A 22,898-nucleotide genomic window follows, 5' to 3' on the forward strand; every position below is an offset into this window, starting at 1 on the left:
TGCAGCTCCCAGGAGCTGTGGAAGACTTGACGGTAAGTTCATCTATTTAACAAGTTTATACTTGTGACATCTAATATTTGCTCACGTATGCATTGGTAAACTCACTCACTCACACTCACTAACTTCTTTTTAATGACACCTTTTCAATGTTTTCCAGGAGGCGGAGTGGGTGGGACGTGTTAACCACGGCAGCAGGGTGGTGGTCCGTAAACACAGAGGAAAACCTCTGCTGGTATGAAGATCGCCTTGAGCCAGGCTGAGGAAGCTGTACGTTTCAGTGCCACACAAACAGTAGATTGCTTACCACCAGTGTTTTACATTTAATAACTTGTTGGGACATTTTTTCATAGATATTGCAGCCGATAAAGGTGTTTTTTTGTGCCCTGTTCCGCTGATGCAGTCCACAGCGTGTCCCAAGACATGAACCACCTCCATTCAATGTACATACTACACGGATCAATGTGCACGTGTGTGAATGTATACACTCAGTTACATCTTGTCAGTCACAGTCATTTCACGATTAACATTTCCTTTAATATTTTATTTCTACAGGTATATACTAGGGTATATACACAAACTATTTGTACAGCAGATTAGCAACTTGTCCACAGTTATCGTAAACTTTGCATTCCTCACTTATACAGGACTTGTTCGGACGAGGGGACAGCTGTTACTAAAACCAGCATGCGGCGGTCTTTCTCCCAGTTTTCAGATATGTTTCCAGTTTCACTGGAGGGCCAGCCTCCATCAAAGAGGCAACGCATCGATTGTGGGTTCCCGGGAGACCGCTATTACTACAATAAGTGGCGTCTCTCCCAGTATGCCCAAAGAAAAGAATATCTTCACTGTAAGTCTCCAAATCCATCAATACAGCATTGTCACCCATTAACTCGACATTAATTCACAGTGACTTGCATGAGTAAAGTCTTGTCATTGTCTTTCAGGTTACAGTGGCACGGCTGATTGACCAGGAGGGGTGGACGACCAATTTCTGCAAACCTGAGGAGGAGATCGAACAATTATGGACACCATCCTCCAAGCACAGGGTCGAGACCGACCCTTACGTAATACGCTGCGTAACCTGGACAGGCCTTGCACTTAAGGATTTCGGTTCTCCAAAAGGTTTCGGTAAGAAAACCTTTCAGTTTTTTTAAGGCCAGAAAATACAATCATGTAAATTGTACCTTTTAACAGCCATTAACTGCACAAAGAACTAGAATTAAATCCCGAAACGTTTCCGCAAAGTTTATTCAGCAACTCAAAATGTAATGTTTCCTTAATTACAGGAGTGGTTGCAACCTGGAACTTTTGCAAAGGTGACATTGTCTGTGACTATCATGGAAAGGTCATCACAGCTTCAATCAGGACAAAGACAAATGTGTGTTGATGCACAGACATTCCCATGTCACCCTGAAGCAGACACGTTTGGCTGGCGAATGAACCATTCAGGCAAGTCTGCAAATCTCAAATCGTTTAGTTGTAATCAAGTTTAACGGAGTAGACAAGGACGTGGTCTTGTTAAAGGCTCTGGAGGACATCCCAGTGGACACTGAATTAAGGTTTGATTACTGGGTAAATCAGAAATCATTCCGTGGAGAGGCTTGGAGCTCGAAAGGCTGGACGATTAGTCAAACCCTCAGTTAAACTTTAAGTTTAACTAATTAATTTGGATGGAGAAACACTTGTAAATGCTGATGTAGTGGAATTACAGACGCAACAACGTAATGGATGACAAACTGAGTGAAAACTTATCGCTGAAAAATGTCCTGCTCGAGTCAACCTTTGCAATAAAGGTTCGGGTTGAATAACTAGTTCTGTTCTTTCAATGTTTTCTCATCAAGCACGCATTTAAATTGACATCGTTACTGTCATTACAATGTGTACAAGCTTTGCTGAGCTTTAGGAAGCCTCCAGAGCCGAGATTCAGATTAGGGGCGTTTTGTTTCGGACACGTTCTGGAATCGGTAGACCAACCATAACACTGCTGTTTCCAGGATGACCTCGCAAATGACGCTTCAGGTCTCTTCGATATGTGAAACTCATCTCACACTGAAAACATATGAACGGTTTCTCTCCGGTGTGAACTCTTAGGTGGATTTTAAGGGTCCCTTTTTCATTGAAACCTTTTCCACACTGAGGGCAGGTGAAAGGCTTCTCTCCAGTGTGAAGTCTCACGTGAACATCAAGGTTTGATTTGCTTGAGCAAGTCCTTCCACAGTGATCGCACATGAAAGGCTTCTCTCCAATGTGAGTCATTACATGGCTCTTCAGGTGATTGCTGTCTGTGAAACTCTCTTCGCATTGAAGACATTTAAAGCAGTTTTCTCTCGAGTGAGTCCTCATGTGGGAATTAAGGGTTATTTTACGTCTGAAACTCTTTCCACACCGATCACATGTGAAAGGCATTTCTCCAGTGTGAATTCGTTTGTGGTCATTAAGCGTTGCCTGGTGTGCAAAACTCCTTCCACACTGAGGGCAGATGAAAGGTTTCTCACCAGTGTGACTTCTCATGTGGACTTTGAGGCTTCCCTTTCCAGAGAAACCTTTTCCACACTCTTGGCAGGGGTAAGCGCTCTCTCCACTGTGAATCTTCATGTGAGCTTCAAGGTTTTCGTGTTGGCTGAAACTCTTTCCACACTGAAAGCAGATGAAATAACGTTTACTCCCCGTCTTTTCAGCGGTTTCTTGTGAGCGAGTCTTTTCAGTCTGCCAGCAGTCAAGAACGTTTTCCACAGTTATGACATCAAGTGTCTCTTCCTTTCCATCATCAAGTTCTTGAATCTCCTCTTTCAGCGGCATCAGGTCTAAGGTGAAAACAGACAAATACAAGTTTAAGCCCAGTTCAATGGCACAAATACATGCAAACTCAGAGCGAACCACAAGATATTTACGCATACTCCATAATGACCAGGTGAATGCACGTTTTAAACAGTTTATCATACAGATAAGTAGATCACTGTTCTAAACTAAGGTGCTGCTACATTGTATAACGCACACATTTACAGACAGTATCTCGTGGAGATTGCACACACAGAAACATTGTCAATTCTTTTCTAATTTATCAATAAAATTGCTTAAAAATTGAAAGTTCTAGCATATCTTTCTGGTTTTGAAAGAACTACAAGTCATAGTTTCTATAAGTAGAGAGACGCCGCTGACAGGTAGGAGTAATTCTCTCTCACACACACACACACACACACACACGCTCTTTTACTAATGGACTCAAATAAATGTCATTTTACTGTGCAACATTATCTGTATTTTATTTTGAACTAGCAGAGATCTGTTCGAAATATAACGACCCACACACAATAGAATAGATTTAAAAAAAGCTGTTATATAGGAGCAATACCTTTGTGGGCATCACTATGACATGCCGCACAACATGACATCATGACTTTGCGTAAACATACACGCCACTTTCAAGTCAAGTGGCGTGTTATCTACACGCATTTTGAGCTATCCGCGTGTATGTCTACGCCGAAATCTTTTGCGTGTATGTCTACGCCATTAAATGTCCGAGTGATTCCGCGTGTATGTGTACGCCGTTAAATGTCCGAGCGAAACGAAGCAAAATCTATATCTACATCTGTGGAGCGATATTTCTTTTCCTAGGATGGTAGGAGAAGACTCATAAATGGTATTAACCCCAGTGACGGGAAGGTTTAGGGACGGGGTTGGGGTAGGTCATATATTTATATATACATAATACAGTAATATAACGTTAAGTCAAAGGCGTTGATAAACACGCTGAAAAGCGATTATGCGTGTTGATAGCACGCCAAAAATGGAAATACAAATTGGCGTGTCATACATACGCCATTTCATGAGATCAGTCTGTGCCGCAGATGTGCACAAGATTTGACTAAATTTGTTAAAGTGAAAAATGACATTACGTGACATATTGGCAACATTGTCAGAATCTGCACAGTTTAAAAGATTGTAAAATGGCGGAAAGGCCATTTTTCCAATCTCGACAAAATTGTTATCAACGGTTTGATGTCTTGGTCCAAAGATCATCTGAGCCAATTTTCAGAAGCATTGGACAAAATTTAAAGTAGTAATAATGAATACTGTACTGTACAAAATGGCCACTACTATAATGGGAGTCTTATGGAGTCTAAATATAAGATGTTCGATATGATCGGCATGTTGAGAGAGGAATTCCAAAATTCTGAGCTAAAATTTGCACTGCAAAACGCAGCAATGATACTCATCTTTTTAATGCTGATTCATTTTAATTGCCGTAGTCTTTTGCATGTTGTGGGGTAAAAATGTTTAATGCATACTAGTGTTCCAATCAACCACGCTGAAACTATTCTCCTAGTATTGCTTATTTTTTCTATTAATATATGTTCTGAACAGAACTTTTGTGATATTACAAAGTATACTAAAATACTTTAGACGCAAATTTAATCAGGAAAGTGGAGCAGTGTTTCTGTTATCAGTGAGCAAGGAAATTGGAGCGGAGTGATAATTGAATGCTTAAGAGTGCGGAGGGAAAAAATAGTCTGGTTTGAAAGCAACATTCGTGTTTGTCTGGTCATGTGTTATCAACATGTCTGTCCACATGAGGGACCGCTCCATGTCAAATAATGACATTTTAATTAGGACACTTTAAAACTATTCCTCAAAAAAAAAATTTTATATCACTCATTTCTGTAGAGCCATCCATAGCAATCCATTTTAACATGGATTCAGTGGCGTAGACAGGGGAGGGGCCATCATGGGGGCACTGGCCCCTCCTGAAAACTGATTGGCCCCCTTATGTGCGCCCAGCCTTCTACTCGTCTATCACTCAAATATTCAAATGATATCTTTCGGCTTGCTTTTGAATAATTAACGGTTCCGCGATGCTTAACAACCGGACTAAGAATAGCGAGCTTCCGTTTCCCCAAAAAAAAAAAGCACATGGTAAGTTGAGCTCATTTTTTTTATTAGCGAGTTGTTGCAGTGCTAGATTTTGGTACCGTCTTCCAGTTTTAGGACAGACCAGATTCAATGTCATTACAATGCTCTGTGGCTGAATTAATGTAATACATAACACCATCAGGGTTTTCCTGTGTTGTGATTTTTTTCGGCCGATACGCAACTGATATTGCAAACCAGATGCTTAAGCAAATCGTATGATGTTTATCTCACGTTCCACACCTAAAAAGCTGTAAATATCAGAGGTGGAGGTCTTGAGTTCCGTGACTGCATGCGAATTTAAAGATTTCTAATAAATGAAGAAAATTACTTGACTTTGACTTAAGAACGAATACTCTAAATTAAATCAGTGTCGTGCCGAATGACTCGATAATGACTTCATAAGAATTGTAATTAAACTTTAAAAAATCAATAAAAAATTATTGCGACATTAGCTAATATACAAACTGCAAGCCACGGAAGCAGCGGCTCCGGCGCCTCTGATCAGAGTCTACGTGACGCTGTGCAAGCACAACACAATACAGGAGTGGAGGAGAATCTACAAATATTGTTTGTTTGGATTTAAACACTTCGAAATGGACCATATTCATAAAAATAATTTTGGTGTATGCACAATTTGCAACCCGGACATGGTATTTAATGGTCTCTCTTATGGATAATTTCTCATAATATCTAGAAATTATGAAGATATTTGATGTTGAGTTTTCTTGCTGTCTGAAACATAAAATAGATGGTGTCAAATATCTTGTAGTTTTGCAATGTTGTGTGGCACAATCTGGCTAATTTTTTTGAATTTTATGTCAAGCAAAGTGAACACTATGAGTCTCAGAACTAACAGAAGTTAGTGACAAAACGTCAGGACATCCAGAAACATTCTCAAATAAAAAACATGAATAGTAACGTAAATAAAATATTACTAGAATGTATAATAATAGCCTATAAATAAATAAGGTATTCTAAACAGTTTTTTATAAGATACTTATAATTTGCATGTAGTTAAACTAAAGGTACCCTTTTGAAAAAGTAGCTAACAGAAAGGACAAGCTATATGATATTATACAATCATATGCACAAGGCTAATTAGCCTTGGCATATTTAGATTTTGTCTATACATCAATGCAAATTTAATAGGATGTGGATACAATTTACTAATATTGTATTTCATTAATAAAGTTATATTAATTAATTGTGTATTTATTATATGAATAATATACTTCTGCATTTGTATAAATAAGGCTGTTCTATTTATTTATTTTTGCCCAAGCATGTATAAGGTTGTGAGGATTTGTGTAAAGTTTATTACCTAATGTTGAGTTTTATATTTTTTGTGAGTTGTACTCTAATAAATGAAATAATCCAATCTGTGAATAGTTTTTACTTCTGAAAAGTTAATACAAATTGAATTTGACTGTTCTTATTTACAGCATTGAATAAATGCCATTAAAAGAAAATAAGGTATAACTGTTTATTGCTGATTTTAAAGCTTACTGAGTTTTAAATGACTTGGATATCTATAGTTTTACATATAAAAAACATAAGATTGGCCTCTCTGTATTAATTGTGGCTCCCAGTTGAATAAATCCTAGAATCGGCTCTCATATGGATCAAATGACTGAGTTCAGCTTTGAGAATGAAACCAACCTGTTTGTTCCTGAGTTTCTTCTTCTTTCACTCTGAATGTTTCTTCAATCTCCATGTCCTCACTTTTCACTTTAATAAACGCCATCTTTATAATAGTGTCACTGGATCTCAGTCGCTTCACCAGGAGTTTTTTCTGTGTTTGGACAATATGTCATGTTTAAAATGAGTATAATTAACAGAAAGAAAAATAAATTAAAACTAAATCTCTGCATCTCAATCAGCTCTAGTTCAGTAACGGTAGTTCAGTCAGTGCACTGGCAAGAGAGTCAGAGTAAGAGTTAATAGACTTAAACTGTTAAACATTAGCCAAAAAGTAATTTTGAAAAAAAAACTTAAAAACTAGTACTATATGAATTAAAGAGCGCAAATTATATCGCCATAGACAAACATATAATTACAATGATTCTATTGCTTAGACTTTGTTTGTCTGGTATTTATAAAATGTAGATTATAGGCTGCACTTTCATTTAAACATTCGCTGTTGGTTTTTATTACACCTTTGTGTTCGTTAGACGCGGTGATTCGAATCACTGAATCATTTCGCGAGGCATTTAACGTTAATTCAATTGATTTGATTTTCCAAAGGCTGAGTTTCTCCGTCACTACTGCGCTTTGGTCAAACGCTTAACGGTTCGTTTCAAGCATAACAACCTAACATTCAGTGATATATAACTTATTTCATAGCTCTCATATAGCTATAAAACAGTCTGCATGGTTCGTATCGATTTAAACGCTGTAAAACACAAACCTTTTTTCAGCCGAACCACAGCAAATGCAGGAGCGTGGCGCAGCCTTATGACGTCACACCACCAAACCAAAATAAAAGTTTATTCTTAAAAGATCCAAATAGATATAAATGTGAAAAAAAAATGAAAAAAAAAATACAAATAACCAGAACAACACCCCACCCATCCCAGATATCATACAAAAACTAAGAAAAGAAAAGACAAACACTATATATTTTTATTTATTCATTTAATTCATTGTGGAATCAAATCTCAAATGAAGGGACAGTTCAAACAAATGAAAGGACAGGGTTCCACATTTTATAAAATGACTTAACAGAGTCTCTAATGGAGGGTTTAATTTTTTTCTAGGTGTAGAAAGAACATTAAGTCCTTCAACCAAGTAAAATTGGAGGGTGGCATGAGGATTTTCAATATTCGCCTTCTAGCTACCAATGACACAAAAGCAATAATATCTCAAACTGTAATAAAAATATATATAAATGACAATAAACAACAACAAAATCATTCAACTTTAAATAACAGGCTGAGATTTTTTAGACTAAGTGTATTGAAAGTGTTTATTTGTAAATAAATTTGTAAAATTTCCCATTTCTTTACCACATTTTTCAGGGACGTTTCATTTTTTGAACAGCTTGTCCTCATTATTCACATTGGTTCTAACCCTAACCCAGATATAAGAGTCAAGAGTATATTAAGAGATTAATAGATGAGAAATAGATAGGTAGATGTGGTGGTTACAAAAATAGATAAATAATAGTAAATAATTAAAATGTTATATGTGACGAGATAAGAGTATGTATTTCTCAAATGTATTTTACAGTGTGTTTATTTCTTTGACGATTGATGTCCCCATCTCAATTGATCGATTGTTTGATTGCTTTTCCCTTGGGGAGTGTTCGCCTGGTCGGTAGGGGTGGGCACACATTTCGATCGATATTTTTATGTGAGGATCGATCCTTTTCGATACGTCAGTATTTCGATCGATCCTCACATAAAAATATCTATCGAAATGTGTGTGTTTTTTACCAGTAATTTTTATTAAATTAGCACGCAATTCAGTGCGTAAAATAAGCTTCTAAGTGGAAAAATAAGCGAATGTTAGTGAATAATTGTGTAGGATAGAACTACTGGTATTTCTCCTAGTCATCTGGATACAAGACGAAACCACTCAATCACAGAGAGCGTTCACTGCTGGTGCTTCACTGAGTTCACTCACATTGCGTTTGGGAAACAAAGCCCTGAACAATGCTTAGATGACAGAGAAACAATCGGGAGTTATTCCACAATAAACAAACAAAAATTGTACATAAAAGTTCAAAATGTTTTTTTTTAATGAAATTAATATTTTTATTAAACAAGGATCGATGCATTAAATTGATCAAAAGTGACACTCAAGGGTTTAACACTGTTAAAAATATGTATTCTATATAAATGCTGTTCTTTCAATTTTGTTCATCAAATAATTCTGCATAAAATGTATCATAGTTTCCACAAAAATATGAAAAATATGTTTTTACCATTGATAATAAGAAATGTCCCTTGAGCAGCAAATCAGCATATTAAAATGATTTCTGAAGGATTATGAAGACTGGAGTAATGATGCTGAAAATTCAGCTTTGATCACAGGCATAAATTAGTTAAGTATGACATAGAAAACTGATAGCCCATGTTAAATTGTAAAAATATTACTGTTTTGACTGTATTTTTTATCAAATGAATGCAGAAGAGAATAAAAAAAATCTTACACACCCCAAACTTTTCAGTCCTATGTTCATAATAAAAAACCCATTGAATGTCCGCTGCGATATCTTTTCCATTTCCCCCGACACTGACAAAGCTAGTCAGCTTTAAGTGATTCAGTCTTAAAGACAGTTTTGCCCTCATTTAATGGCTTAATAAATGTTACTTCTGTTGCTGTTCACGGTCAGGGACTGTTTTTCCAGCAAAAGGAAGGCTTTTAGTGATTTTACTTCATGACAGTTGCATTGATACATATTTTTTTGGTTGTAAACAGTTGTATAAAAACAATAAGGTAAGTTACTGTAGGGCTGCACAATATATCGAAAAATGATCGCGATAATAGTATATGCGATATCTGCATCGCAGAGAGGTGCGATAAATTACATTTATTTTATGTGCCAAGCATTTGTGTGTTGCATGCATGCATAGGTTGTTTATCCAAATTCGACCAATCAAATGGGGCCTTACTATCTTTATACCCGCCTCCCCAGTAGATGCTATTATGCTATTGGCTAGATCGGGCCCAAAGGGGAACCTATTGGCTCAGAGCAGATAGTGGAAAATAAAAACTAATGGTGGGAGTAGAGACAAGTGAGGAAAAGGACAACAGCGAAAAACCTGTGGCTAAAAAGAATTGTACGTCTGAAATATGGCAATATTTTGGCTTCAATAGAGAAGAAGTGTCACAAGTGCAGGTACTGTGTAAGGGGCCGTTCACATATCGCGTCTAAAAACGCCTGGAAAGCGCCGCCCCGCTATCTCCTCCTTTCCACAAGCGCTTGTGTCTGTCGTTGCTATGCAACCATGAACTGCGCTGAGGGCTTTCCATGATGACGAATAAGTATCTGCAAAGGATTAAATTGATTTCTAGCCCTTGTATTAGCTTTACTTCTAGATATATTTATGGAGATGAGAAATAAAAACCCGCCATGTACAGCTATGATCAGCTGTTCGGGCTAAGCTTTCAAAGTTGTTAGGGAAAGGCCGAAGCTGATCGTTGTTTTTTGTCACATGACCTGCGGTGAGCTTGCGGCTTTCTGAAAAGTTGAGATGTTCTCATCTCGTTGCGGCATCATAGACAGTACAAGAAATGGACACAGCGACCCCATAGACTTCAACGGAGAAAAGTGAAGGCAATTAGAAGCACTCTCTTCCTGATGCTAAACTGAGCTTGACGACGGAGATGTGACGTGAGCAACCTGACTCACAGTTGTAAGTCTTCTAGTAGCGGTGCCAAGAGGAATCTGAATCATTCCCTTCCGAATCTTGCAGAGACTGAGAGCGTGAGTAGGAGCTGTCCATGAGCTCGCAGCAGGAGACACTTTATGACTCTCTATGGGCTTCTCCCTTGAGTTTATCGGACGCTATTCCTCCACGTCCCCCTGATTGCCCGCGGGCTTCTCCTCCTGTCTATACGGTAATTTCTCAGAGAGTTGCATGGTTATGACGCAATCATTAGCATATTTTTACAAAAACGGCTTCTACGGGGCCATAACGTAAGATACAAGGTAATGGAGCCTTTTATACATTGTCGTTTCTTTAGAAATAAACAATGGACAAATGGAGACTTTAAACGCCTCAGATGTAAAGTTATTCGCTGTCAAAGTGACGCCAAAATGAATGGGAGTCAATGGAATGCTAACAGCAGGTGAAGGCTTGCTAGCCAATGGCGGCCCCCGGGGAGGCTTCAGTTTCCGGCTGGTGGATTACCCCCTTCCAGGTCGCCTTACCCCCATAGGCGGACCTGGAAAAAATGTGCTTCTATTTTGAGCGTGCTTGCCGCAAGCCTGCATTTGAAATAACGAATTTGCACGCGCCAAAAACGCGATATGTGAACATAAGTGACGTGTCACTAAGTCGTGCGGAAAAACTGTGGCCACGTCGAGAGGAAACGAATCTCCACAGTCATCTGAAACGCAACCTCAGATATATGAAGACTTCAAAAAGTGTAAGCCCACATCTACCAAAACTGCAAACGAAATGCCAAGTAACTGTCTCACAGACAACCATTAATCAAAGTTTTGCAAGTGTAACTCCTTCTGAAAAAACTGAGATATTCTTCTGCAGATCAGAAGAATATGTTTTAGCCTACCTGTTTATTTTAGTAAAATCATTACATATATAAATGATTTTAAAAAAAAGCTTAATAAAAATAGCATTTCTCTATGTTATATCGCAAGAAATATGGCAATCGCAATACTCAACAACATCGCATATTTTTCCAGTATCGTGCAGCCCTAGTGGGTAGTGTTGTGAATTTGGCCCTTTTCTTTAATTTTTACCTTTTTTACCCCATATATTTGTACTACATATCCCACATTTCCAAGCAAACTACATTACAAAATTTAGTGCACTACATTACCCATACACCCCCTGGTCGAGGTCTATAAGTAGATCTCACTTCCTTCCTTTGTTTCTTTTGCATTGGTGAGGTGTGGGTGTTTGAATGGACACCCAACCATGTCCTTTGAGTCCTTTCCTTAGGATGCATTAATGACTTAAGATCATCTTGTTCATCCTGTCCATCCATTAACATCTGTCCATTGGCATCGTGTGAATCAGTTCCATGTGAATCAATGAACTTCATGTCATGTGAATTACCCAAGACTTAATCATCCTGAACTTAAAATAAAAGAGAGCAAAGGACTGGTATTTGCCCATGTGTTTTAATCAGACACGCCATCAAGTTTCTGCAACTCCAACGAACTTTTGGATATATTTAACATCTGATATCCAACAGGTAGTGCTGTATTGTGAATAAGTCGCGGCTGACTCGGCTTCGGGACATGCATGCCTAACAACGCCCTTCAGCCGTGACTTATTCACGATACAGCACTAGCCACAAGTTCCTTATTGCTTACGTAAAGTACCACTTGTCCTTTTTTTTCCTTTTCTGAAGATGGCAACATTACTCTTTATTTACAAATAATTCTGGCAATATTTAACCATTTCTGCTGGGGTATCCAAAACTGTAGGCCTATACATTTTAATATTAATATCTGTTATTTTTGTGTGTGTGTGTGTGTTATTGCTGATCTTATCCATGCTAGGCTGCATGGATGCGCAGGGAGTTCTCGCCCAGAACGGAACCATACCGCCAATCCAAACTATGCTAATTGTCAATCGTATTTGACGATAGTGGGCCTGACAGAAATGAAGACGTGAAATGAACGTTTGCAATCCAACAGTTATGGGGTACCATTGACTTCCTTAGTATTTTGTTTTCCTACTATGGAAGACAGCGGTGCCCCAAAACTGTTTGGTTACAAACATTAATCAAAATATCCTAAAATACATTTTTGGGTGAACTAACCGTTTAAGTTATGTTCAGTTATGTTTGGTAAAAACAAACCTTAATGGTAGTCCTGTGGTGTGAAAGCTCATCTGTACTTGTGTCATGTTCAGACGACTACAAGGAAAAGTCGAGACACAGAGGATACAAATTCAGCTGTTTGTCAAAAACATCTGAATATGTCTAATGAGAGGGGCAAATGCCAATCATACTAAAATACTAAAATCACATCCACACAAACCCATCTCAATTTAATGAGCTACATTCCAATATGAGGAGACTTAAATAACTTGTATCAACTTGTAAATTTACTCAAAATCAAATCAATGTAAAATTACCCTGTGATGCATTTTTCGAAAACACAGGACAAAGGCATACCTTAGTAGATGAGACCATTGGACACAGCCAATGTTGTTTTCGTCAACGATGACGATAACGAAATGATTTCGTTGACGCACTTTTTTTTTATGACGATAACGCGACGATGACTAGCTAAAAATGGCTCTAAGGTGACTAAAACATGACGAGACGTTTTCGAGTTTTCGTTGACAAGACGAGACGGAACGAAAATGACTATAAGTCTGACGTTCGCAATGCATGTCATTTCTGCCTATTTTGCGTGAAATCTGTCTGTTTTGAGCTAAAAAAAAGTATCAGCAATGCTGCCGCTTCCTATCATTGTTTTGGGTACCGATGCCGCGCGCACCAGATTCCACACAACAACACACCTGCGGCTGCGGCTAGTCACTCACCACACATCTTCAAAGGACCATGGCGGCGAAGCCAATAAATGGGCTTGGTGGTCGGAAACGACGAGGTGATTTATGGACATACTTTCAGTTTCAGTATAATCCAGCGGTTCTCAAAGTGTGGGGCGCGCCCCACTGGCGTGACAGGTCTCCTCCACAACGGGAGGAAATTTTCCGTTTTATGCCTTTTTATCTTTATTCGTTCATGGCGAGTCCGCATCCTCAAATTCATCTTTGCAGCGACACCGAAAACACCAGTTTATTAATAAACAATTAAATGTCTCCTTGCTATTTTTTTACACATTCATAATCGTTCTTTGTGGCAAGCTTTATGCGTGCGGTCGTGCGCTTGAGTGCGGCTATAACGCTCAATATCCCGTATAGCCTATTTAAGTAGGCTAATTAAATTAATATGAAGGGGCGATTTGTCCACTAATGGCTTAAATGAACAACTACTAGTCGACTAGAATAAAAACTTTAGTCAGAGGCAGTTCTTATTCCACATATTCTCGAACCAGCAGGCCATTCTGTGTTGAGCGCGCGAGCCTGAGCTGAATGAGCGAGCCGAGGGATATTCAGAAATGCACTCTCCGCTCACATGCTCTGATCGGAACAAAGGAATATTAAAGTAATTAATCATTAGTTTATATCTTATATACACTGCCCATACACTACCCATCATTTTAATCCCATATCAAACACAGTATGTTATGTCTATTTTATCTATTTTAAAAAATATATATATCACGTTTTTAAGTAGGCGAAAGGCAGATAGCTGTGTGTATTCTTCTTCCCTTTGCCACATCATATCTCTGTGAGATGGGCTTTTCAGCTGTTTCACTTTCACTGAAAACAAAGTACAGATCTCAGCTGAACATTGAGCTTGACTTTTGAGAAATTGTGCAATTCAAAACAGGCTCATTGCAGCCACTAATGCAGGGATAAATAGACCTGTCTTGCCAAATGGATTTCTATTCTTTTCTCTTTTTAACAGATTGCAAAGTGGCACTTTTATTTCTTTTCTATTTTTGAACTTGATACCAATTTTGACACAGCCGCATTTTATTTTCTCTATTTTTTAAAGACTTTTTTTTTTTTTTACTAAAATTGACTAAAACTTGACTAAAACCTTTTTTTGTTTTCGTCGACTAAAACTTGACTAAAACTATTACGTTTTTAAGTGACTAAAATGTGACTAAAACTAAAAAGCATTTTCGTCCAAAAGACTAAGACTAAAACTAAAAGGGCTGCCAAAAACAACACTGGACACAGCCTGGATCTGAAGTGAAATAATAAAGCGTACATTAATTGCAATGTGATTAAACATGCATTTAAAATATATTTGTAAAAATGAACAAATTTCAAGCATTATTGAAAACACAGCAGACAGAACCAAAAAAAAATAGGTTACGTGCATGCCAAATTAAATAAAGGTAGGTGTAACAATTATAAGAAAAAACCTACTATAAACCTCCTCAAACATATGTTAAAGATACACTGACTTTTTAAAGCTTTTAAATGCATCTTAACTTTGTGTGTATGTGTCCGCTTATAAGGCTTAGATAAGCAAAAGAGACCATCGTTATTCATGGCTTTGTCATGACGGGTATGAAAGCGAGGGATAGATACAAGTTTCGTCCATATTCCCAAATGCACGTTATTGTGGGAAAAGTACCGAAGCATAGATAAAAATAATACAAAGTCCGTACATTTTTGCCACAAACTCAACTCTGTTGAACAGAATAGTACCAGAGGGTTAAAGGGATAGGGATCTTTATGTTGTCCCACACCTATATTTCTTTTTCTTTCTTCTTTGGAAAATAAAAATTACATGGAGACCTTTTGAAGACTTTTCCATGTCACTCAAAAATATGATTTTGGGGATTTCCTAAGATAACACAATGGGTCACTCATTTCAGAGAAATTATGAAAACTTAAAACCATTAACATTTACTGAACAGCTCACATATTTATCTTTCTCGTATCTTTTCTAAAAAAAAAAATCTTGTTTGCTCAGCATTTTGCTGCTTTTAATCATTACTTGAAGACACTGTTTGTACTCTGCTTGCTCACTTTTAGGAAAACAGTGAATGACAAAGATAAATTTACATTGCTTTTTTGTATGTTGTGGGAAGTGGTCTATAATCTCTTAAGTTCATGCACCTGCGTAGCGTACTGAAATGCAATACTTAAGCTACTGGAGTTGTAGGTTCTCACGGAGTGGGGGAAGAAATATAAAATTAGACTGGAGACCATATTTTAGATAGAAAAAGCCGGCACTTTACTACAAGACAAACAATACACAGAACAGTTATTCAGGTGAAGGAGAATCTTACAAATGACAAAAGGTAAGTAATTAAAGTAAGGTCATCTTTCCTATTTCTTTTTAGTAATAATTAGAAATTAGTTTAGAAATAAGTTAGTGTAGTGTAGTGGATCAACTTGAGTTTGATAGTCTATTATGAGTATGTGCCTATTAATAAAAGGTCATTAATTTATTATACTTATTTAGGATTTGCTCATTTAATTGTTAACTCTTTTTTCACAGGTAAGAGAACAATGTCATCAAACAAGCAAAATAATAAAAAAAATAATACATTAGCCTATATCATGACTGTCAGGTTTGTGAAGGTAACTGAAGACGAGGAAACATAATTTCAATGCAGCTAGTTTAATAACAAACTCAGGATACAGGGAAATGCAGGAACTCAGGAAAAACACAACCATACATAGACAACGATCAACCAACACTGAGGGAAAACACAGGGCTTAAATGAACAGGGCCTAATGGGAAGATTAACTGAAAACAGGTGAAGGGAATAGCTAATTAGACAGAGCGGGAAAACTAACAGGACTGAACCAAAATCACAAAAGACGGGGGAAACAAGATCTCAAAACTGAACTAAAAACAGGACTAAACCAAAATCACAAAGACAGGGGAACCAAGATCACAAAACAGAACTCAAACACATTGAAACCGTGACAATGACATTGAACACAAAATAAAAACAAAACAGAATAGAAATGTGGCTCAATGAATCAAGTCAACAAAACCACTGTTTTTCAGTCAAATAATTTTCCTTTAACCAATTCATTACTTATTTTTTCTCAGTAATTGAAAGAATAAAAAGACATTGTCAACATACTGGACGATGAATCGGTAGGGCTGCATGGCCAAGTACCACCGAGTAATCCTGCTGTTAGTGTCCTTCATCCTTTTCAACCACTGTAGAGCCTTATGGTCAGTTTCCACAATAAACTCTCTCCCCAGCAGATAATATATTTCAGGGAATCCAGAGCCCATTTCACAGCCAAGCACTCTTTTTCGATGGTAGAATACCGGACCTCTCGCGGGAAAAGTTTATGGCTAATACAAGCCACCAATTGTCATCCGTCACCTGTCCCTTGCAGTAGCACCGCTCCAATGCCTCGTTCGGAAGCATCTGTTTGCACAATAAAGGGTTCATTAAAATCAGGATTATGCAACACAGGGTCCTCACCCAGGGCAGTCTGGATGTCTTGGAAAGCCATCTTTGCTCCCTCTGACCACTGAAGTTGACTGGGGCATCTGGAACCCACCATATCCGTCAAGGCTGCTGCTCTGCCAGAGAAATTAGGAATGAATCGGTTATAAAAACCTGCCATACCCAGGAACGACCTCAATTCTTTCCGTGTTTGAGGTAGAGGACACTGTTGAATCACTTGAATCTTTTTTACCTGGGGTCTGACCACCCCTTTACCAATGACCAGAGGTGGGTAGAGTATCCAAAAACTGCACTCAAGTAAAAGTACAAGTACTTATAGAAATATTTACTCAAAGTAAAAGTAAAAGTAATAATCTTAAAAGTTACTTGAGTAAGAGTAAAAAAGTATCCAATGAAAAAACTACTCAAGTAGTTAGTTACTAGTTACTTTGGATCACATAGGCCTATATATATATATATATATAACATGACATTATTTAGATATTTTTTTATTTTAATGACTAAAATTATCATAATTAGATGAGCTATCTTTGCAACAAAAACAGAAGAGACAAACATTATTTCTGTATATCTGTATATTATATCTATAGCCCGAAAACCATTGCCTGTCCTTTGGTTTGTATAATAGTATAATAACTTATACAACTACATTTGGATTATTAGACAATGTCGGAATAAAGTGACTCTATGGAGTTTTGCATTCATATGTAAAGGGGTGGGAACCATTGACACAGATTAGAAAGTGTTAAAACTCTGCACATGTGCCCGCAGTCATGTCATGCCAAACACAACCAACGATCAAATGCACGGATCTTCTTCTGTCTGTTCTCCAAAATGTATTTAAATGTAGGCTATATTTGTGAAAGCATCTTTAAACTGGTTAACTGTGTCTAATAAGGCAGGCAAAGGCATTCGTTTTCAAGTCGAGTTCGCACGTCACTGCGCAATACACACATTGTGTGTGTACACACATTCATAAACTGGACGATAGCTTATTTAATGTATAAATTCATGTATATGTCCAAGAAAAGGGTAATGTCATACTTTGTAGTAGTGCTATATGGCGTAATAATCTGTTTGGTTGTAAAATGTATTACCTGAATGAAATGAAATCGAATGTATCGTCGTGTGGAATAATTCATTCACAGACAGCTTACGAAGTAACATACGAAGATGTTCAACTAATAAAGATCTTCATCGCTGGCAAAAAAATATGATGCATTTGCAGATTTACTTTCTAGACTGTATGTAGACTACCGCCACTTCTTACCGCCACTTCATACGTTCTTGATGTAATCTTGATGTTGATGTAATCTTCCTGTTACGACTCCGAGATGATTCAGTGCGTGCAGGAAACTGAACAGATCATTCAAACTGATTCGCGAACCGATTTAGACAGATCTGCCCAACTTGTTTGATGAAGTCTTTGAACAGAATCGACTCAAAAGAGTGATTCATTTGTGAATTGAGCATCGCTCATGCCCAGAAAAAAGAGAGAGCGCGCGCTTAGAATAAACTACGCTTTTAACAACATATTGCATTAAAATAAAGTAACGAGAGGAACGTCGCCCAACGTAACGAAGTAAAAGTACCGTTTTTTCATTAGAAATGTACTCGAGTTAAAGTAAAAGTACCCACAATTAAATCTACTCTTAAAAGTAAAAAATTTCCAAAAAAATACTCAAGTAAATGTAACGAAGTAAATGTACTTCGTTACTACCCACCTCTGCCAATGACATAGCCCAGATATTCAATTTCAGTCCGTGCTATAGCACATTTGAGTGGATTGATGGTAAGACCAGCTTGCTGTAGAGTGAGAGGAATTTGCCTATCCTTTGGCGAGGTCGATGGTGGTCAGATACTGGCTTCGACCTAAACTGTCAATAAGGTCGCTTATACGGGGTGTTGGATAGGAATCAAACTTGGAAACAGAGTCCAAGTATCGGAAATCAATGCAGAACCGTAAGGTTCCATCCTTTTTGGGGACTAAAACCACTGGGTGGCACCACTCACTCTTAGACGGTTCGACGATTCCCAACGTCAGCATCAAATCAATCTCTTCCCTCAAAGAGACTTGTAATCGCTCAGGTAATCGATAACTCATTCTTTTGACAACAGCATCATTTTTCAACACAATCTCATGTTCGATCAATGTCGTGGCTCCTGGATACTCCGAAAAAAGTTCAGAGTGACAAATGGCTCTTACTTGGGATTGGCGATCCTTGGGCAAATGCTCCAGATCAACACATTCCGTGACCGGTTGAGACAAATATTGCTCCTCTAGTTCCTCCTCCTCCCTCACCTGTTGAATCATCAAGACTTGTGACTCCTTTTCAGGACGAGGAATCCACTCTTTCAGCAAATTAACGTGCAAGATTTTACTAGGCTGTCCCAAGCCAGGTGTGGAAATTTCATAGGTGGTTCGTCCCAGCTTCCGTTGGATCTCAAATGGACCTTGCCATTTTGCCAATAATTTGCTTTCCTGACTTGGTAACATCGCCAACACTTGCTGGCCAGGGTTAAAGCTTCGTTCACAGGCAGACCGATCATACCATGACTTCTGAAATCTCTGTGCCTCAGCCAGGTGACTTTGAGCCAGTTTTGCCATCGTTCCCAACTGTTCCCTCATCTGCAGCACATAAGAGATCACGTTTACCGAATCCTCGTTACCTTGTGTTCCTTCCCACAGCTCCCCGAAGCAGGGTTAAAGGGCCTCTCACCTCACATCCATATAATAGCTCAAAGGGAGAGAACCCCGTCGAGGCCTGGGGAACTTCTCTGTATGCGAACAAGAGACATGGCAACCACTGGTCCCAATCTTTGCCGGACTCACTGACGAACTTGCGAAGCATTTGGTTCAGTGTTTGATTGAAACGTTCTGTGAGGCCATCGGTTTGCAGATGATAAGGAGTGGAACGTAAACTCTCGATACCCAAAAGCTGATATACCTGCTTTAAGAGAGTTGACATAAAGTTAGTGCCCTGATCAGTAAGGATCTGACAGGGGAATCCAACTCGGGAAAAGAGTTGTATTAAGCATGTTGCTACATACTTGGCTTTAACCCTCTGGGGACCAAGAACGCGCCCGCGCGTTTTGCTGTTTTTTTTTTTCACATAGCAGCAACATAGACTTAAAATACTCCGTCATTTATGGTCATATAAATAAAATCAATACATGATTATAAACTATAGAGGGTCTTCTTTTTTTGTGTACACTCACATTAACATCAAAACCTTGTGTTTTTTTTAAATAAATAAAATAAACAGGGTGCTCTTTCAGCTCACTCTGTCTCCGCAAAAATCTTTCTCAAACATGTCTGGAAAATGAACGGAAACTCCGCTAATACTTATCACACAAACATGAAATATACGTCTAAAGAACGCTTTAAATTTCTACTTTTAAATAAAACAATTCACATTTAAAACAAATATTCTCCTGCAATGTAATCTGTCTGAAACTAAAGAGAAGTACAGTTTCTCCTGTCTCAGCTCATTATCGTTAATTTGTCCACACCCACTCGCAGAGCGTGCTATTCATAAGATAATGTGTGAGGCCATTTGCAAAATAGATAAACGCCCCCAGGCAAATGCTGTAAACACACAATATTTTTTAGTCGGATTAAGATTCGTCTTGCGCGGCTATGAGGAATAATCCTGGGACATTTACCACAGAAGTGCTGGTTTATTTTCACTTCGAGGAGGAGCAACAGATTCAGCTGAGAAGTGTAAGTGTTTTGTGCTTTGTTCTAATCGCGATATAGAATAACGTTAGTGTCTGTAAACGGAAAAATAGCATAGCCTACTGTTTAAATGTGAATCATGTTTCTGTGTGTGTGTGTGTGTGTGTGTGTGTGTGTGTGTGTGTGTGTGTGTGAATGAATGAATGAACGCACAGATACGCACTGTTACAGACGAAATAAAAGAACATTTCTTTGACTAGTTTTGGATAAAGTTTTTCAAATCAAATAAGCATCAAATAAGCTTCAAATAAGCTTCAAAATAAAGACATCAAATAAGCTTATGTTTTGTCAAAAAAAAACTAATCAACTAAGATGTTTGTTCCAATGCAAGCTATATCAAAATAATGAATCCTCAACTTTGAAATATGTATGATCAAACTAAGACATTTATGGAAAAAGACTATTTTCTTTTCAAGATTTTTCCAACTCTAACTTTGAACTGAAATAAAACCATGTCTATATGGTGAAGGGTGTGTGATAGAAGTGTCCAGACGTATGCACCCTGTATTTTAAAGAAGAACATTTAATTATTTGCGATACATTATTCATTCACAAAGAATTCAGGGACATTATTCATTTCCCTAAAGGTTGGAGTTTTCCTCATTTGTGACCCGATCTGGCGAAATGAGTCGGAAGTCGCAACGTTCTATTTTAAGATATGAGCCGATTATGTGGAAAAACAATGAAATAATAGTTTTTTTTTTTTTGTGCTAATTTCAAAGAACAGACATTCAAAAATAATCTCCCAAAGTTTCGTAGTCCAGATAATTGAGTAAAGGTATTTAAATTACTATTAAAGTTTACAAAGTTTTACTAAATTCGCTGGAAATGAACATTGCTTTTCTCAACTCCTCTCGTCACCTCTGAGCATTTCCCGGGTATCCCCTGAAACGTCACTATCTCTGCTCTTTAAATGGTGTTACACGTTGTATAGAACCAATCAAAAAGCTTAGAAATGTACACAAATGCTGATCATTTGTCGATGGGAAGCCGTTTCGACTGACCGGCACGCGATTTGTCCAGCCATCCTCCTGTCAGACTCGCAGTGAGCGCTCTGTGTAATAAACAAGCTAGCAGATCTCCTCAGAAAGATTAAATATTATTAATTTGAGAAATGTCGCTGTCAAAAGCGAGCAAAGTTGCCAAAGCGTCATCAAGCCCCCTGGCATTGCACACTGAGTCCGCATTTTTTTTCGTATGCGTTTTTTCGTATTGATTCAGTGGCTCCGAATTGTCAAAACACCATTCAAACTGCTTGCTACGGATGCGAAAAACTTACGATTGTTTTTATATAACGGATGAAAGTTTCGTAGTGTGCAAGCGTGATTGACATAACGTGATTGACAAATGTGAATGAGTGTAGCTATTTATCTGCAAGGAGAATCCATTAATGTGTTTGATTAACCCAATATTTAACTGTTGGTATCTCCGTTATGAATTTGTTACGCTGTTGTTGTCAACTAGCCTACACTAAGATATGATTGCATAGACTAGCATTATTTGATCTGTTTCCTTGTCTCTGTCTCTCTCTGTCTCTCTCTCTCTCTCTCTCTCTCTCTCTCTCTCTCTCTCTCTCTCTCTCTCTCTCTCTCACACACACACACACACACACACACACACACACACCCTCTCTCTCAAGCAATGTAGCACCTCTGTTCAATCTTTCTGATTTTAGTACATTTTTGTAAAAGGTAGGCCAAGGCCTACTGTTAAATTATTTATTCAAATAAAAACTTTAAAATAATTTGAGCTTCAGCCTGGTTTAGTAGCATTTATATATTAATGTCTTTGGTCAAATTAAGCTGTAAAATAAATAGTTTATCCCTTTAAATGTAATGGATTTTCAAAGATATCAACAAAAAACGGGCAAAAAACTTTAAAAGCGATTTTCTCAGGTTTTCAATTTGAAAAAGAGGGCAGACGACCATAATTCAAATGTGTATATCTTTACAACCATTCAAGGTATGACTTTGACTAGGATATCAATTGAAAGCTTAAGGTCTCCTCTTTCCATTAATACCAAAATCTCAATTTTTAAATTTGGATCACTGTGACTCATTTTGCTGGATCAGGTCACATTTTTTAAATTAAGGCATTAAGATTTTTTATTCCTCTTTTTAGTTAACTTTAGCATGGGTGTTTTCACTTATTCTAAGCAGTTTGTGTGTGTGTATATATATAATTAAAAAGCCATTTTAACCAGAAACCAGTCCTTTGTTGTGTATCTTTGGATTATGTTGTGTTGTAAATAAATCCAAACAATCTAAAAGCCATTCTTTTTTAAATCTCCTCATTCTTTGTGCAAGGCTCCTCGTAATGGGGCCTGATATTACCTAATAGGGCCATTATGGGAGGATCTTTGTCTTTCTCAGGTGTGAAATGCCATACATATTAATGAGAGATCACGCCTCCTCGCATAAAGCTTTCTCACACTAAACACGTCATACACATTCTAAAAGACTTTATTGACTTATCTGAATGAGTAGTCAGGATGATTCTCACATAGTTTTGGAGCAAATATTCTAGGCTATGTGTTACAATTTTCAAAAGTCTTGTGAAGAAATAATCAATATG

At 37.8% G+C, this 22,898-nt stretch overlaps 1 protein-coding gene across 1 annotated transcript; it reads right to left on the reverse strand.

Annotated features, from left to right (window-relative positions):
• Positions 1-1,822: 1,822 nt before the first annotated feature.
• LOC130073230 (gastrula zinc finger protein XlCGF8.2DB-like) lies at positions 1,823-6,712 on the reverse strand. The gene is made up of 2 exons (XM_056238699.1): positions 6,571-6,712; positions 1,823-2,804 (listed from the first exon to the last, which is right to left on the reverse strand). The coding sequence occupies exons 1-2, from the start codon at positions 6,653-6,655 to the stop codon at positions 1,924-1,926; spliced, it is 966 nt and encodes a 321-aa protein (XP_056094674.1). The 5' UTR covers positions 6,656-6,712; the 3' UTR covers positions 1,823-1,923.
• Between the last annotated feature and the right edge of the window lie 16,186 nt (positions 6,713-22,898).

This window comes from Rhinichthys klamathensis, unplaced genomic scaffold, assembly GCF_029890125.1.
Source record: "Rhinichthys klamathensis goyatoka isolate OS25496 unplaced genomic scaffold, OSU_Roscu_1.1 h1tg000530l_1, whole genome shotgun sequence".
Classification (NCBI taxonomy): domain Eukaryota; kingdom Metazoa; phylum Chordata; class Actinopteri; order Cypriniformes; family Leuciscidae; genus Rhinichthys; species Rhinichthys klamathensis.